The following is a 15,652-nucleotide window of genomic DNA, read 5'->3' on the forward strand; positions in this document are numbered from 1 at the left end:
TGTGCTTGTCAAAGGTTATAACAGTTGTGACTGTAGGACAGCAATGTTGACAAAACATAGTCTGTGATACAAGGCAAACACATTTTTGATTTACACGCTTTGTCGTATTTTGGTTTTCGTTTCTTCAGATTACAGCTTGCAAATTACTTAATTAATAAGCATTTGTTGGCTACGACAAAAGGTGAGCGAGTAAAGGACGGTGTGTGCACTTTGTGTTTAAGACTGATGCAGAAATAAATGACAAGTGTTGTTTTTTCATTTAATTCTGAGAACCTTTTTGATAATTGCAGGGTAGTTATGGTTTTACTGAGTAATGACGCAGGAACAATCGATATTAAATTAAAGTTTGTATTGTTTTAAAATGATGATATATTTACAAAAAATGACATAACAATATCATACTAAATAGTTTCATATGTTAATTTTGTTGTGATTATGAATAAATGCTTTATTGTAAAATAATGTTCCATTGTGACATTGTTCACACCCTTTACATTGTTAGTTACAGTTTAAATTAAATGCTTATTTCATGACGTAGCTGCTGTGTAAATAGTTACACTGTAACTTTTAGGCTCTAATCTTAAGCATAACTGCATTCATTATATCTATTAAGCACGACAAACTTAATTAGACTTAATTGTTTTGTATCACATGTTGTGCACGGTTTCTAAGAAGCCTTTTTGTTTTCGAGGAAGGTGCCTTTGTGTTGTACTGTGATGTAAGCAGCAGCTATTTTCAGCTCACTGTGACCCTTGAATTGTCACCCCCTGCTCTAATATTAGCTTCCAGTCTGGCAGTCAGCAGTGACAATACATGACTTTAAAAAGCCTGTGTGGGCTCACAAAGCATTGGTTTATGCTTGTCCACCCCTCAGCCCAGCTCAACCAATAAGAGTTAAGTACTGCATGAGAGAAAGTTTGAATTAAGTATAAACAAATTAGAAGAAATAGTGCTTCTGACAGTTCGTCAAAAATGGTGTACTGGATTTCAGAAAACACGTGGTTGAAGATGAATTGTGAAGACAGAATAACTACGGTACTGCTTACATGCTAAAATAATATTGTAAACATGTTAAATATACCAGCTGAACATCAACATGTTCAATTAATTGTCATTCAGAATTTGTTACCGTGCTGATTTTAGTCAGCACTTGACTTATGACTCCAAAAGTCAAGAGTGACATGTGGACTTTGATTGCTGCTCACCACTTCAGGTCAAACATGGGTCGCTACCTCAGCACCAACTTGTGTTCAAGTTCAGTGAACAAGACATTGTCACTACTTCAGCACCAACTTGTGTTCAAGTTCGGTGAACAAGACATTGTTAAGTTAGGTAGCTAATGAGCCTTCTCAGAAAGTACCCTTGTCTGGCTAAAGCAACACTCGGCCTGGACCTCAACGGATAATACCTGCTATCACCTCCTCATCTGTCCAGATTTACAAGAAAAGTTATTTTTTAACAATTTAAACTACAGTGATCCACACTCTGCCTGTAACCGCTTCCTCAGAGATTAGACCAAAGAGATTAATCATGTCCAGGTGGTGCATTTTTACTCGTCCTCCAATAGAGAAACATTCAAACCTGAAACTCTCAATTTGGATATTTGAGGAGGCTCCGAATGGTTTTCTTTTGATTTCGTTGGGAGGACGTCTTGGTCAGTCATTAAATAGAATATCCAGACACATTAACATTTATTTCAAGAGAAAGGGTGTTCCTCTAGCTGAAAATGCCTGCCTTGTTGTCACAACTCCATTATATCTTGGCAAGTCACAGAGGAGTCAAAGTCAACCCGCAGCAAGATAACAAACTTTATCAAAGGACAGAGACACAACACAGACCTTGAAAGGCAGACATACAGGAGAGCTCAGGAAAAAGGCCTTCAATACAGGATGACTCTGAACTGCAGCTATTTCACAAGCCTTTTTGGCAATATTTGGAGAGAGCTACCGTTCCATTGTTATTCACATTAACTCGGTCTTCTCTCACGGTTCTGCAAAAGTTCAAATACAGGAGAATTTAGATACCATGTAAAAAGTAATAAAAAACTCACAGAATAGCAAGTCCAAAAGAGGCACATTATACTATTTCTGAAGAAATCATGCAAAAAAAGTGATTCAAAAAATGTTGAAAAAAGTCAAGGTACAGCATGTTGAAAGTGATGAAAAGTCATAGTCTGTGGAAATAATTCATAATAAAGTCATATTTTAGTGTGCCGAAAAAAGTAATAAAGTCATAGTATCATGTAGTAAAAAGTTGTACAAAATTCAAAGAAGTTTCACAAAAACAGAGAGTATAGTATGAATTAAAAAGTCATGACAAAATCATATTACAGTATGCCAGAAAAAGCAATACGAAAGTCAGTATAGTACGTCCAAAATTATCTTCTAAAAAGTAATATTATACAATATGCTAGGAAAGTAATATAAAAGTAATATTATAAGATGTTGAAAAAAGTCAATTAAAAAGCATGTGTAAAAAAAGTCATAGTACAGTTTATCCAAAAGAAAGGACTAAAAAAGTTTGAGTATAGTATGTCGAAAACGTTCCTAGTATAGTATGTCCAGAAAAGTCTTAGTTTAGTATGTCGAAAGAAGTCATAAGAAATTCATAATATAGCATGTAGTAAAATGTCATAGTTTGGTGATAAGTGATACAACTCATAGTATAGTATGGCTAAAAACAGTCCTAATACAGGCATAGTAGTTTGTCTAAAAGAGGACTTTGTAATGTATCGATTATTCTAAAAAACCTTTTAAAAAAAAAGTTAATTTGATCCGCACACTCACTTGAATGCGAAGGAGTCTCGCATTGCCTCTGACGGACTCGACTTGGAAGGACCCGTCTTACCAAGGAAGTATTTTGACTTTGATTTAACAAAGTAAACAAATCATTCATACAAAATCTTACAAAAGAAGCTACAAAAACACACACATCCAATATTTTTTACAACTTTTATTGAATCAAACACTGGATAACAACAGGAGTGTCACAGCATGAAGTGAAATATGGTCGTTGCCTTCTTAGGTCACAAGCGACACAAAGTAAACCTTTCACAAAACCATATAGACGTTACTCTTACAAAACCAATCAGACGTTCAAGTTAAACTTCAATCAAACACGTGTTTATAATTCTTAAAGTTTTAAAACTTCACAAACCTGTAAACACAGGAGAAAGAGTGAGACGGGTGACAGGAGGCCCCGCTCGGTGCAGCTTCGCTCTGCAGAAATAATAAACAACGAGAGTCCATGGGAGAAGCAAAGCGCCACACTGCCTCCTGCTGGCCACTATGAAATACTCACTGTGTATTATAAAGAAGCTTTGAAGTCAAGGCAATAATTGACCATTTTGGCTCGTATTATTCCTTTCTTAGAAATACCAAAAAAATACATAAGATGTATACATACATTTTGTGTGGGTCTAATAGAGAATGTGATATTGCAAGATAAAAGCAAAGACAATGTTCTCCAGTCAACTGGAAATGGCCAGAATATCAGAAATGTACTGTATGTATAATGTTATGTTATCTTGCTTGTTTTGATTTATTAGTGGACAGTACACAGGCTACACCAAAACAGCAGTGATCACCGCTAAATGTTCTCTTAACAGGTTTGACAATCTAGACTAACTTTCAACAGGCTAGCAGGACAACAACAACATCCCACCTCACTCTGTCTGCCAATCCTAGGTACGCTCCCTTGTGCCACCCACCCCCATAGGTCGTTATAGAATGATTGACAGGTTTAACAACTTTACAGGTCATGAGACCTTTGCTGACCTCCTGAACTCAGTAAATGCAATAACCATTACTCTGGAACAACTTCTTCCTGTAAACACAATGACACGTATAACATAATAGGTTAACATTACATGTCACTCAGTCCGTTACAATATTAGCATCCAAAGAAATATGACTAAAAAGCATAGGCTATTTAAAAAAAACACTACAATCAGCACACTAACAACACCATTTTCTCAGTTTTGTGATCAATAATTCAAATTTCTATTCTCATCATCTAGAACTTTGTGTAAGTCAGTCTATGTTTCTTCTAACATGAACATTGGTAGTAGACGAATAAGCAGACAACAAAAAATGTGGGTATTGAGGAAAATATTGAGCCTATAATAAACATTACAGTACAGAGAAAAAGCCATGCAGCAAAACAGAGAGCGTAATTAGATAGATAGATAGATAGATGTATACTTTATTCATCCCCAGGGGGAAATTTGTTTGTAGCAGCAGCAAAAGAAGTTACAGAGTAAACATAAAATATGAAAGATGCTCAATATATATATATATTACAATAAGATAACAGAGCAGAATATAATACATTTAAAGAAAATGTAAAGAAAATAAAAATTATGTACTGTACAATACTGTCACATATCCTGTGAAGCAAAATGCAGTCAAATATCATGTTGCACAGCATCGCATATTTAGGTTCACTCAAAAGCAGAGAGAGAACCAAACTGTCAGGAAGCTGCCACTAGATGTCCTTGTAAGTTTAAAATAATCACCCTAGAGTGAAATTGTTCCTCATGAACTGTGCTGTATGGCAGTCATGATTATTTGCCAGATCATGACTGGGCTGTTCATTTATTAAAGGTGCCATTTAACAGATACAAGCAGAAATGATGGGGGAAATCATTATCTAGAGTTTCTAGGAAACTAAAATAAAAAACTAATCAACTGACCGAACTGGCATAATATTTGACCCTTTGTAAGTAATTTCTGTGTGCTGGTGGACAAAAAGTTTTTAATCTCACAGGAGCCTCTCCTGTTATGATCATGTTTCATCAACAATACGTTGAGTATTATGTTGGTAATACGTTGAGTTTTATGGTTATATGAGTTGTAACTCTAAACACACTCTGTAGGTAAACACATTTTGGATTTACACACGTCTTGTAATTTGCTTTTCTTTCCACAATCTAAATTCGTGAAATGTATTTCAGGTAATGCTTTAGATTACCGTTAGAAAATTAATTGTTTGTTGGCTACGACAAAAGGTTAGCGAATAAGGGAGTGTTTGTGCACGTTGTGTTCAAGACTGACATAGAAATAAATTACTCTGTATTATTTTATTCTAGTGTAGCTATTTAAAATTACAGGGTACAGTTATGTTTTTTATCAGTAACAAGAAGGGCTGTCCTCGATCAAAGAAATTCTTAGTCAACTAACACTCGTATTATGTCAACTAATTACATTACTATTAGTTGATTTAATCAACAGATCTATAAAAGAGTTTCTCCCCAGAGTCGGAATCACACAAAAGCATCACTTTAAATCGTGTTTTTACCAGAAATGTGTTCATAAGTCATTCAGCATGAAAAAAACATGAAAACAACAAATCAACTAAGGAAATATTAGTCGAGTACGACCAAGACGACCAATTAGTCAACTAGTCAACTAAGAGGGGGAAGTTCAGAAGTGGATTTATTTATATTATACATTTTAAAATGATGATATATTTACAAAAAGTGCTATTTATAGCTACAACCATAAAATACTTTATTGTTCAATAGGTTATGTGTTTATGAAAAATAAGGTTTTTTTAATTATTATTAAATACTGGGTTGTAATTTCACTGTTCACACTTTTTTCCTTGCTGTAACAGTGAAGTCACAATATTTAAAGTCTATTTTCAAATTGTTTTTTAATGACATAGCTGTTGTAAAAGGACCAATTTGTACCTTGTAAGTGCACAGTATATACTAGTAAAAAAAAAAAAGAAGAAAAATACTCTCCAGCAACATAACTTGTAGGTTGTAATCTTAAGCATTACTGCATTTAATTGTATTCACTAAGCATGACAGACTTTATAAGACGTAATCGATTTTCTTCACATGTTGTGCTCAGTTTCTAAGAAGCCTTTTTGTTTTCGAGGAAGGTGTGTTTGCGTGACGTAAGCAGCAGCTAACTTCAGCTCACTGAGACCCTTGAATTGTCAACCACTCTCTAATTTTAGCTTCCAGTCTGTCAGCAGTGACAACACATGTCTTTAAGCCTGTGTGGGCTCACAGAGCATTGGTTTATGCTTGTCCACCCCTCAGCACCAGCTCAACCAATAAGAGTTAAGTACTGCATGAGAGAAAGCTTGAATTAAGTATCAAAACACTGAAGAAATAGTACCTCTGACAGTGTGTTAAAAGTGGTGTACTGGATTTCAATATACAAAGACTTGGTTGAAGAAGAATTGTGAAGACAGAAGAACTAGGTATTGTGCTTGAGGTAAATCCTTAGTGTATGTTATTATCTGGCATTTCCTGTCAAGGTTGGAGTAGCTATAAGCTACTTTGGTTCATGACCTTCCCTCACTCAAGAGGGAAACAACCTTTGTAGATCTGTGGCTATTGTAAAGTCAAGCTGTTTGCCTTTTTCTTTGCACCACAGAAAGTGTTCATGAATGCATTTTATTTTACACAGTAGAATAGTAGAAGAATGCTCGAATGCTCGTAAAGATGTCTGGGGTCTCAAATTTCTATCTAACATTGCAGAAATAGCAGATCTATTGACGTCATTAAGAGTTGTTTACAGGTCATGTACACAGACATATTTGCTCTGAGATTTCTTGAAAAGGTGAACGTGTAAGGTTGTTGTGGAACATAATGTTTGTACACAATCAGCTCACGCTGAAAGTGCACACTCTCTGATAACAGTGACAATGTGCCTCTCTGAACAGAAGATATATTGATTTTGATTGAGGCTTTCACACTTTTATTTGTATCTAAAGTTTGTTCTTGTTTTGTTTGGGATAAATTGAAGATCGACGTTAGTATAATTTGCATCCAGTTTTCTGAAGAGGATGAATCCTAATGAAATCCCTTGACTTTTTCTCCTAACGCCACCAGTGGGATGTCATTATTTGTTGTTATTGTAATGTCTCTACAACTACTGGATGGATTGCCATTAAATGTGGTACAAGCTCTCATGTTCCCTGAGTATGAATTGTAATCATTAGTTAGCACATGCTGACATGCTTACACACACAACTAAGATTCTGAACATGGTAAATATTATACTGCTAAACATCAACAAACTACACTGTCCTTCTGACCTTGTTAGTATGCTAATATTAGCATTTAGCATCACTGTGCTAACACAGTCTCACAGAGCTGCTTCTATTTCCCTAGATTCCTGTTGAAAATGCTGCTCCGACCAAAATCGATGCAAGCTCAAGAGTGACATTTGGACTACTTTGATTGCTGCTCACCACTCCGGGTCAAACATGGGTCGCTACCTCAGCACCAACTTGTGTTCAAGTTCGGTGAACAAGACATTGAGATCGTACTGCAAAGTTAGGTACCTAATGAGCCTTCTTAAAAAGTACCCTCGTCTGGCTGAAGCAACACTCGGCCTGGACCTCCACAGATATTACCTGCTATCACCTCCTCATCTGTCCAGATTTACAAGAAAGGGTATATTTAACAATTTAAACCACAGTGCTGCAGGCTCTGCTTCTAACCACTTCCTCAGAGATTGTACCGAAGAACTGAATCATCTCCAGGTGGTGCGTTTTTACTCGTCCTCCAATAGGAATACATTCAAACCTGACGCTCCAATTGGGATTTACGAGGAGGCTCAGAATGGTTTCCTTTCGAGTTCGCTGGGAGGACGTCTTGGTCAATCATTTAATAAAATGTCCAGGCACATTAATATTTATTTCAAGAGAAAGGATGTTTCTCTAGCTGAAAATGCCGGCCTTGTTGTCACAACTCCAGAATGGCTTGGAAGGTCACAGAGGCGTAGTCAAAGTCAAACTGCAGTCAAAGAGCAAAATAAATCAGGCAAAGACACAACACAGACCTTGAAAAGCAAAGACACACAGAATAGCTCGGGAATAAGTCCTTCAAAACAAGACAACTTTGGACTGCAACTATTTCACATCAGCTCTTTGGCGACACGATTTGGAGAGAGCTACAGTTACGTTGCTGGTCACGTTAACTCAGTCTTCTCTCGCGGTTTTCCGAAAGTTCAAATGCAGGAGAATTTGGAAACCATGTCTTCCTCAAGAGGGAAAAACAGAAGGCTGAAGAAGAGACAAATGCAGAACACTTACATCATGAATTCTAAAGAAGCTGAAATGTCTGAAGACAAATCAGGTGCCCTTCAGCCAACAGTGGAAACTAACAATGTCTCCAGCAGCTGGGAGGAGGGCTACCTCCATTTTGCAAGACACATCAATAAATACTTTGGTGCCAAAGTTACCACAGAAGTTGATCAAGATCAAAATAGGAGAGAAGAACTTCCTGTGGAAAAGAATAGCACTTACAAAAAACACTTTTCAGCACAATCTACCTCACAAACCCAAGGTGCCATGCCACAACTGAAGCAGCACGAACCCATCGTCCATGAAACAGGAGGCCTTTTCCACAGCAGCTATAATACCACTAACTTCGGAGATAACTATTTGCAAACGGCCGGCCACATCAATCAGTATTTCAAGAGTCAAAGTGGATTGGATGAGGACACTGATGGAAATCTCTTAACAGAGATGGATCCTGGATCTGCTACCTCTACCAGACTAAAGTCTGTGTCCTTTATGGACTGCCTTTACAACCCCACAAGCGCCATTCCTGACTTGCTGGGTGCTTATCTGAAACTGGGCCCCTTGACTCAGACTCGTAAGCCTGCCATGACTTCACCAGAGACAATGTTGAATAAAAAGGTGAGTTGAAGCTTCATGTTCAGTGATCAAGAACATGAGAAACTGAAAATATAAAAATAAATTGATTGTTAGTCTTGAAAGCAACACAGTGTGTCCCTTATAACATGAGATGACACGTCCTATTATGCCAAATCTCATTCTCATTTGTACAGCATTGCTAATTAAAATGTAATACGATTACAATTTTAACTTGAGCTCAAGTCCCCTACAGTTTGCAAAAGCTAAACCACATGCATGCAAAGTATTATCCAAATATTTATTAGTCATCTTTGGTTGTGTGTTCTCAGCTGGTATTGAGTCGGAGGCAGGCAGAGGAAATGACACGGGGGTTGATTGGCACTCTGTCACAGGCTTCGCCTCCAGAAGCTCTGGCTGCCTGCGTGGAGGCACTCAATGAACACCTCATCCGTTACCCATCATGCAAAGCTATAATGTGGCAGGTTTGTTGGAAGTGAAACAACATTTTTTACAAACGTTTGACAAACGTATTTGACCTCAGTAAATTCTCAAGTTTCTGTTTCCAGGAGAGAACTGCAGTCACATTGTTGAGAAAGCGACGGACCTACAGAGATAACCAGGTGCTTCAGAGCGCCTTAAGAGAAAGCTTGGCTCTGATCGGCTACGTGGATCCAGTCAAAGGTTGTGGGATAAGAGTGCTCTCAATTGACGGTGGTGGCACAAGGTAACTGACTTCAAATTGCGTGTTTCATCCAAACAACAGTTCAAAACACAGAGAGAGAACTTACTAGAATATATCAAGGCAAGGGAAAGTAGCAAAGAGTGAATTTTTTAAGTATTAATTGATTATCAAAATAGTTGTTCATTGATTTTATGTCTATCCACAAATATATTTATCAACTAATTGTTTCAGCTCAACCCTGTTTAAGATGGTCTCTGTACTGTGCTTTGTATAGAATTAGTTGACTTAATCAACTCATCTTAATATGTTTATTCTTCACTTAATGTTCATGATATTCAATATTTTGTCTCTGTCTTTTCCAGAGGTGTGGTGCCTTTGCAGGTATTACAGCTACTGGAAGCTCAAACAGGCAAGAAGATCCATCAGCTGTTTGACTACATCTGTGGCGTGAGCACAGGTGACAAACAACAGACTTGAGAGTTACTAAGCTAATATTAACAATATAATTTATGTCTAACAACCTCTCGATGCTTCTGAGTCTGAATCTATCTGTCTTTCTCTGCATGTGTTTATTAAAGGTGCCGTTCTAGCCTTCATGCTGGGTCTTGCCCATTTTTCTCTAGAGGAGTGTGCTGACATGTATCGTCGTTTTGGCTCTGAAGTGTTTCGGCAGAACCCGCTGGTCGGCACTATGAAGATGGGCTGGAGTCACTCTTACTATAACACTGAGACCTGGGAGACAATACTGCGGTATGCAGAGAATGGATTCTAACACTATGTACTCCAGTGTGTGTGGTATATTCTCAACATGTTAATAAGACAGCAACAATCTGGTCTGATGGAATTTTCTATTTTCATCCTCTTTAGAGAAAAGCTGGGAAATAGAGTACTTATCAAAACAGCTGGAAATGAGTTGAGTCCCAAGGTAAGAATACTACAATTGCCGTGGTGGTTGATTTCACGGTTTTTGTGTCAAATCGCCATGAAGCTCACAGCACTGATAAAACAATGTTGGATTGATGAGGTTACAGCAACTGTAAAACAGAATATAATCTGCACCATTCTTTTATTTTCAGCATTAAAATTGCAGTTTGCACGTGGTTTTGTAAACATCTCACAGAGGGTATTGTTGGCATCTGCTCAGGTTTCAGCGGTCAGCGCTGTGGTGAACTGGGGCACCAGTCCAAAGGCCTTCGTCTTCCGCAACTACAACCATAAACCAGGCTCTCTCAGCCGCTACGCAGGAGGCTCAGCTTGCCAGATGTGGCAGGCAGTGCGAGCATCATCAGCTGCCCCAGGATACTTCCAGGAGTTCCCCATAGAAAGCGACATTCACCAGGTAGGAACCTGCTATTCTGCATTTTCAGTGAGTTTTCAGTTCAGGCTTTCACTGACAGACTCAAAATGTTGCTGCTAAAGACAGAGAAGAAATTTGGTAAATGAGTGATAAGGGAGTGTGTGAAAATAATTTAGATGGGGAGGGGGGGGGCCTTCATAACAAAACAAGGTCCTCCCTAGCATCAATACCTTTATTTTTAGTCCTTCCTCTTGACTAAGAGAGAACAAGTAGTTTACCATTAATAGCTTAAAGTGCATACAGGATTTAAATGGTGTAACCCAATTATGTTTTATTGGTATAATGAATTTAATATAGCCACTAATTACTAAAATTATTGCAGGATTGCTGTCCTCTGCATATGGCCAAACACACCTTTATGACTTGTAGTGCACACAACAGCCATGTTTTTAATGCAACTTAGATGAAAAAAGATCTGGGATGAGTTTGAAGACCTTTGCCTGTTCTGCAATAAAAACATTTCTGCCCCCCTCCCCGCCTACTAATCAATTTCATATAGTATTATGAAATTGCAGTTATTGCTAAAGCTGTTGAGTTCCATCATCTATTTCAAGCTTTAATCAGCTTCGATCAGGATGTTAAAAGGGCTCTGCGTTTTGGCTCACACACATGGTTTATTGACATATGGTGTATATGTTAGAAAAGGTCCTGTACATATTTAGATGGATTTCTGTGGTGTGTTCGTAGGATGGAGGAATCATCTTGAACAATCCCTGTGCCTTGGCTGTCCATGAGAGCCGTCTACTGTGGCCCAACCAGCCCTTCCAGTGTGTGCTGTCCCTTGGCACTGGCCGGTATGACAATGCTAAGAGGGGACCTACCACCTCCACCAGTCTGAGGGCCAAAATCAGCAACCTGATCAGCAGTGCTACTGACACCGAAGGGGTCCACACACTGTTGGATGAACTGCTGGCTCCAGACGTGTACTTCCGCTTCAACCCCATGTTGAGCGCTTTGGTGTCCCTGGATGAGAGCCGGCCGCAGGTCCTGGACCAGCTGCAGAGAGACAACCAGAACTACCTTGAGAGAAACCGGCCCAAACTGGCAAGGCTCTGTTTGGTGCTTGGGGCGGAGCGCTCAGCTGCAAGCAGGACTAAGGACTGGATGAGTGAGAGGGCCTGGGAGATGAAGCAGAGATGGGTGTGAGTAGGTACAGTATGAGGTATGTGTACACGATAATGCATACCGAGTACACACTGACACCCAGTGGACAAAATAACAACCCTGATGTATTAATGCAATTTTGTTTGTTGTTGAGACCTCAAAAGTGTCGTTTCAACTACTGTAGGTGGGTTTTTTTAGCCACTATAGCGCCATGGCTCTATCGATGTCAATGTCCACCATTTTGGCCAGACTGATTTATATTATCAACTATTGGATAGATTGCCATTCAATTTTGTACGAACATTCATGGTCTCTAGAAGATGAAGCCATTGCATTTGGTGATCGCCTGGGGATTGCCATTAGCGCAACCATAAGCTGATGTTGAATTAAATATCTGAAATGGATTGCCCTAAAACTTGGTGCATACATTCATGTCCGCCTCTGAATAATTTGCATTTACTTTTCATCTAATGCCATTATCTGGTCAACATTTTTATTTTTTCAGTACTAGTTTCAAAACTAATGACATTTCCATCAGCCTCTGTTGTATTTTATGTTTAGTGCTATTTATTGAATGAAGATGGTGACCACTATACCTGCCAAACATAAGCATGTTACTGTGAGTAGGTTAGCATGCTGCTGGTTAGCATTTAGTTCAAAGTAAAGTACAGTATAACAGAGCCGCGAGTGTGAATTTTACGCCGTGTCTACACATTTCACACGCATAAATGAGACCCAAATGGCTATTTTCTTCTGTTTTATGTGCTACAGCGATTGTGTGTTGGGCTACATCCTGTTGAGGGTCTATATGTGATCACAGCTGTCATTGCTTATTGCAGTTTTCTGTCTTTGGCATCGGGTTGTTGTGAAATAAATGTGATTTGAAGAGTGAACTCACAATTACAAAGCAAGCTACTTAGGTGAGTTGTATTAAGTTATGTAGCTTACTGATCAGCAGAATGCATCAGCCTTCAGAGTCAGCAGAAGACAACTTAAAGAGAAACAAAGAGATAGTTGCTGCTAAGCTTCATCAAATTCATCAAGGTTATCATGTCATAATATGTTCGGTCCACTTCTTGTTATACATGCAGGCTACTTTAAGCCAAATCAATATGATGTTGTCAACAAGCCTCACTTATAGCACGTTCATGCACTTTATTAAAAGAATGTGTAATGTGCACACGTGACATAATGCCCTATCTGATTATTTCTGTTAATGTTGCACTTCTCAGTGTTGTTGAATGTGATATAAGGTATAAATGATTCTTTCATGTGACATCACAGATAAAGTAGTATATTATTGTGCAATTGGGCATTGTATTCTTGTATGTTTTGAATAAATTCATATTTAAGAAGACTTTTGTTCTTGTCATGAAAGTTTATTTTTCATTCTGTACTGAACACATAAAATCAACACCATTTTTGGCCAACCCAGTAAATAAATCACCCTGTCCTTGGTCAAACTTTATCAATGAGGGAAAAGTCATCCAGTCATTTGAATGTGACGGGTTAAATCCCCCCCCCATGTGTGTGGAAGCTGTGTCCTCCCTGTCCACAATAGAATGACTTTGTTCCAAACAGAAACGCTTTGTGTGAGAGAGTGTGCGTTCGTGCCAGCCAGAGTGAAGATACAAGGTCAGTAACCCACTACGCATCTAACGCACTGCAAATCAACAGCACACATGAAAAAACACAATAAAGACTTGATCTCTTAAGCAAGCTGCAGCTGATTGTTGCTAGATAAGAGCTGAATGACACCTAAACCTAAACCTCAAACATGTTACTTTATTTAACTATTTATTCAGTGTGGAGATGACGGTATACTTATGTGAGGATTTCACAATGGATTTATTATTATAAGCTCTCAGGCCCTGTTTGCCAGGCGTGTGACCCAGACTCGGGACAGCCGTCCTGACGGGCCACATGAGCCTCTGTTATCCTGCTTTTTACCTGCGTTGAGCTGATGGAGTGATAAATAACACAAATATCAGATGCTGCTGGAAAAAGTGAAGCTCACTGCGAAGAAGATGACGTGAATCTACTGTGACAGGAAGAAGAAAGTAGGGGTCCGCTTTCACTGCACCAAGGAGAAGGGACCAAGGAGCAGAGAAAACACCTTAAACTACACTCGAAGGTAGGACCACTAACAATCACCATTTTGTTTAGATCATTTGGATCACATTAAGACACTTTACAGTTAGTAGAGATCAGTGTATCGTCATGTGAAGGAGCGCTTTAGTCCTTACAGCTGTTGTTCAAGACGGCTCTCAATGGAAGTCAAGGTTTTGATGATGTCATAGTCTGAGTTGAGAAGTGGGATGGGTCTACAATGCATCAGCAGATTTGTATCAGTGAACACAAGATTGTTCAGCTTTCACGCCTTTGAGATGACTGGCATGAATTTGCTTCACTTTTTTATGTGGCAATGTTTCAGTGACAAGTGTGATGTGCAATTCACTTTATGAACTACGTATCTTACTGAATAATGTCTGGAAATTAACTTTAAGTTTCTCTTAAATGTTGCACATAGCACTAAGTATCCCTTGGTCTTTATATTTTTTTTGGATTCAACAGCGTGGCTCTGTGAATGGCAATGTACTATATCTATATAACAGCAATTTAATGGATTGCCATTATCATTTCTACTGACATTCATGGTCCTCAGACGATGAATCCGAGTGAAATGTTTAAACAATTAGGCTAAATTGAACTTGGTTCAGACATTAATTTTCCCCTCAAGATCAATTTTATTAACTTTGGTGATCCTCAACAGTTAAGTGCCACCATCACATCGTCCAATACTTTTATAACCAAATACATCCAAAACTAAATACATTCTCTGCAGACTCAGCTGTATTTTTTTTGTTTACATTACACAACATGCTGAAATTAGCATTTAACTTCAAGTACCTCTGTACCTAAATACTGTCTCACAGAGCAGCTAGCATGGCTGTCGAATCTTATTCTTGTTACAGGATGCTCTTGAGAAAATATTCTGCTACTGTGGATTACCGTTACCTCACTATAAAGTCAGAATCGCAGAGAACTCGAAGTTTGTGAGACAATAATGTTTTGATAGCACAGTGGTGAGGACTCAATGCAGCTCAGTGTCCTGGAGTCTCTTTCTGGCCTTTTCTTGTGAGCCCCCTGATGCAGTGACGTCAAAGTGCAAATGAAAGGTGCTCAGAGTCTGAAAAGGCAACTTGTGCGGTCGAACATTCCCTCCCACATGCCATCTGCTTTTACCCGAGCCCTGGGCACACGTGCCAAAGGAGACCCGCGAGCATAGAGACCTTCTTGTCGCCACTGAGCTGGCTCTGTCCGTCCCTCTGCCTCTTCACTGTGCAATCTGGTGCATGGCACTGATCATTGCTCACTGCTGCCAGGCCTGCTTTAGTCCAATGTATGGGGGGGGGGGGGGGGGGGGGGGTGTAGGTTGTGTCTACGTCACAAGTGGTCTGATACTCTTTCCAAATATGAATGAAAATATGTCAAATCCTTTATGATGAGCAATATGTTTATACAAACTTTTCAATTTTAAGTTGGATTCATTATTAGACTTCCAGATACAAATCTTCATTCCAAGTTTAATTGCATCTGTAGGTAGAGCCACCTCATTTTATTCCCCCTCCTTCCTCACCACCAGGCTATTGTTTAGCCCAGTCAGTGCTGGTTTGTGGATGCCTGAAAGCCCACACAGATCAGGACTCTGTCGACAGCCTTGAGATGTCTTTTGTTTCACACAAATACAGCTTCTCCTGCGACTTTGGCACTTTTTTCGAGAAAAGAAAACTGCTGCTACCCCCAATAGGATTTTCTCAGCTGAATGGTAATGACCTTTTCCTCCTCTGGGGATATGGGTGTGAATAGCTGAGTATAGAAAA

The 15,652-nt window shown here is 38.9% G+C and overlaps 1 protein-coding gene across 1 annotated transcript; it reads left to right on the forward strand.

Annotated features, from left to right (window-relative positions):
* The first annotated feature begins 6,127 nt into the window (after positions 1–6,127).
* Positions 6,128–12,960, forward strand: LOC306712311 (calcium-independent phospholipase A2-gamma-like). Its single transcript, XM_079181528.1, has 9 exons — positions 6,128–6,230; positions 7,133–8,667; positions 8,955–9,107; positions 9,192–9,349; positions 9,670–9,764; positions 9,886–10,057; positions 10,175–10,232; positions 10,452–10,646; positions 11,352–12,960. Exons 2-9 carry the CDS (start codon positions 7,228–7,230, stop codon positions 11,808–11,810), a joined length of 2,730 nt encoding a protein of 909 aa, XP_079037654.1. The 5' UTR covers positions 6,128–6,230; positions 7,133–7,227; the 3' UTR covers positions 11,811–12,960.
* Positions 12,961–15,652: the final 2,692 nt, after the last annotated feature.

Source organism: Pholis gunnellus (genome assembly GCF_910591455.1).
Source record: "Pholis gunnellus genome assembly, chromosome: 2".
Classification (NCBI taxonomy): Eukaryota; Metazoa; Chordata; class Actinopteri; order Perciformes; family Pholidae; genus Pholis; species Pholis gunnellus.

Excerpts from the sequence above, each read along its gene's own strand:
- LOC306712311 (XM_079181528.1), top strand. The coding sequence starts at position 7,228 with ATGGGTCGCTACCTCAGCACCAACTTGTGTTCAAGTTCGGTGAACAAG. Across the intron at positions 8,668-8,954 it reads AGACAATGTTGAATAAAAAG|CTGGTATTGAGTCGGAGGCA; the intron begins GTGAGTTGAAGC and ends GTGTGTTCTCAG. Across the intron at positions 9,765-9,885 it reads CATCTGTGGCGTGAGCACAG|GTGCCGTTCTAGCCTTCATG; the intron begins GTGACAAACAAC and ends TGTTTATTAAAG.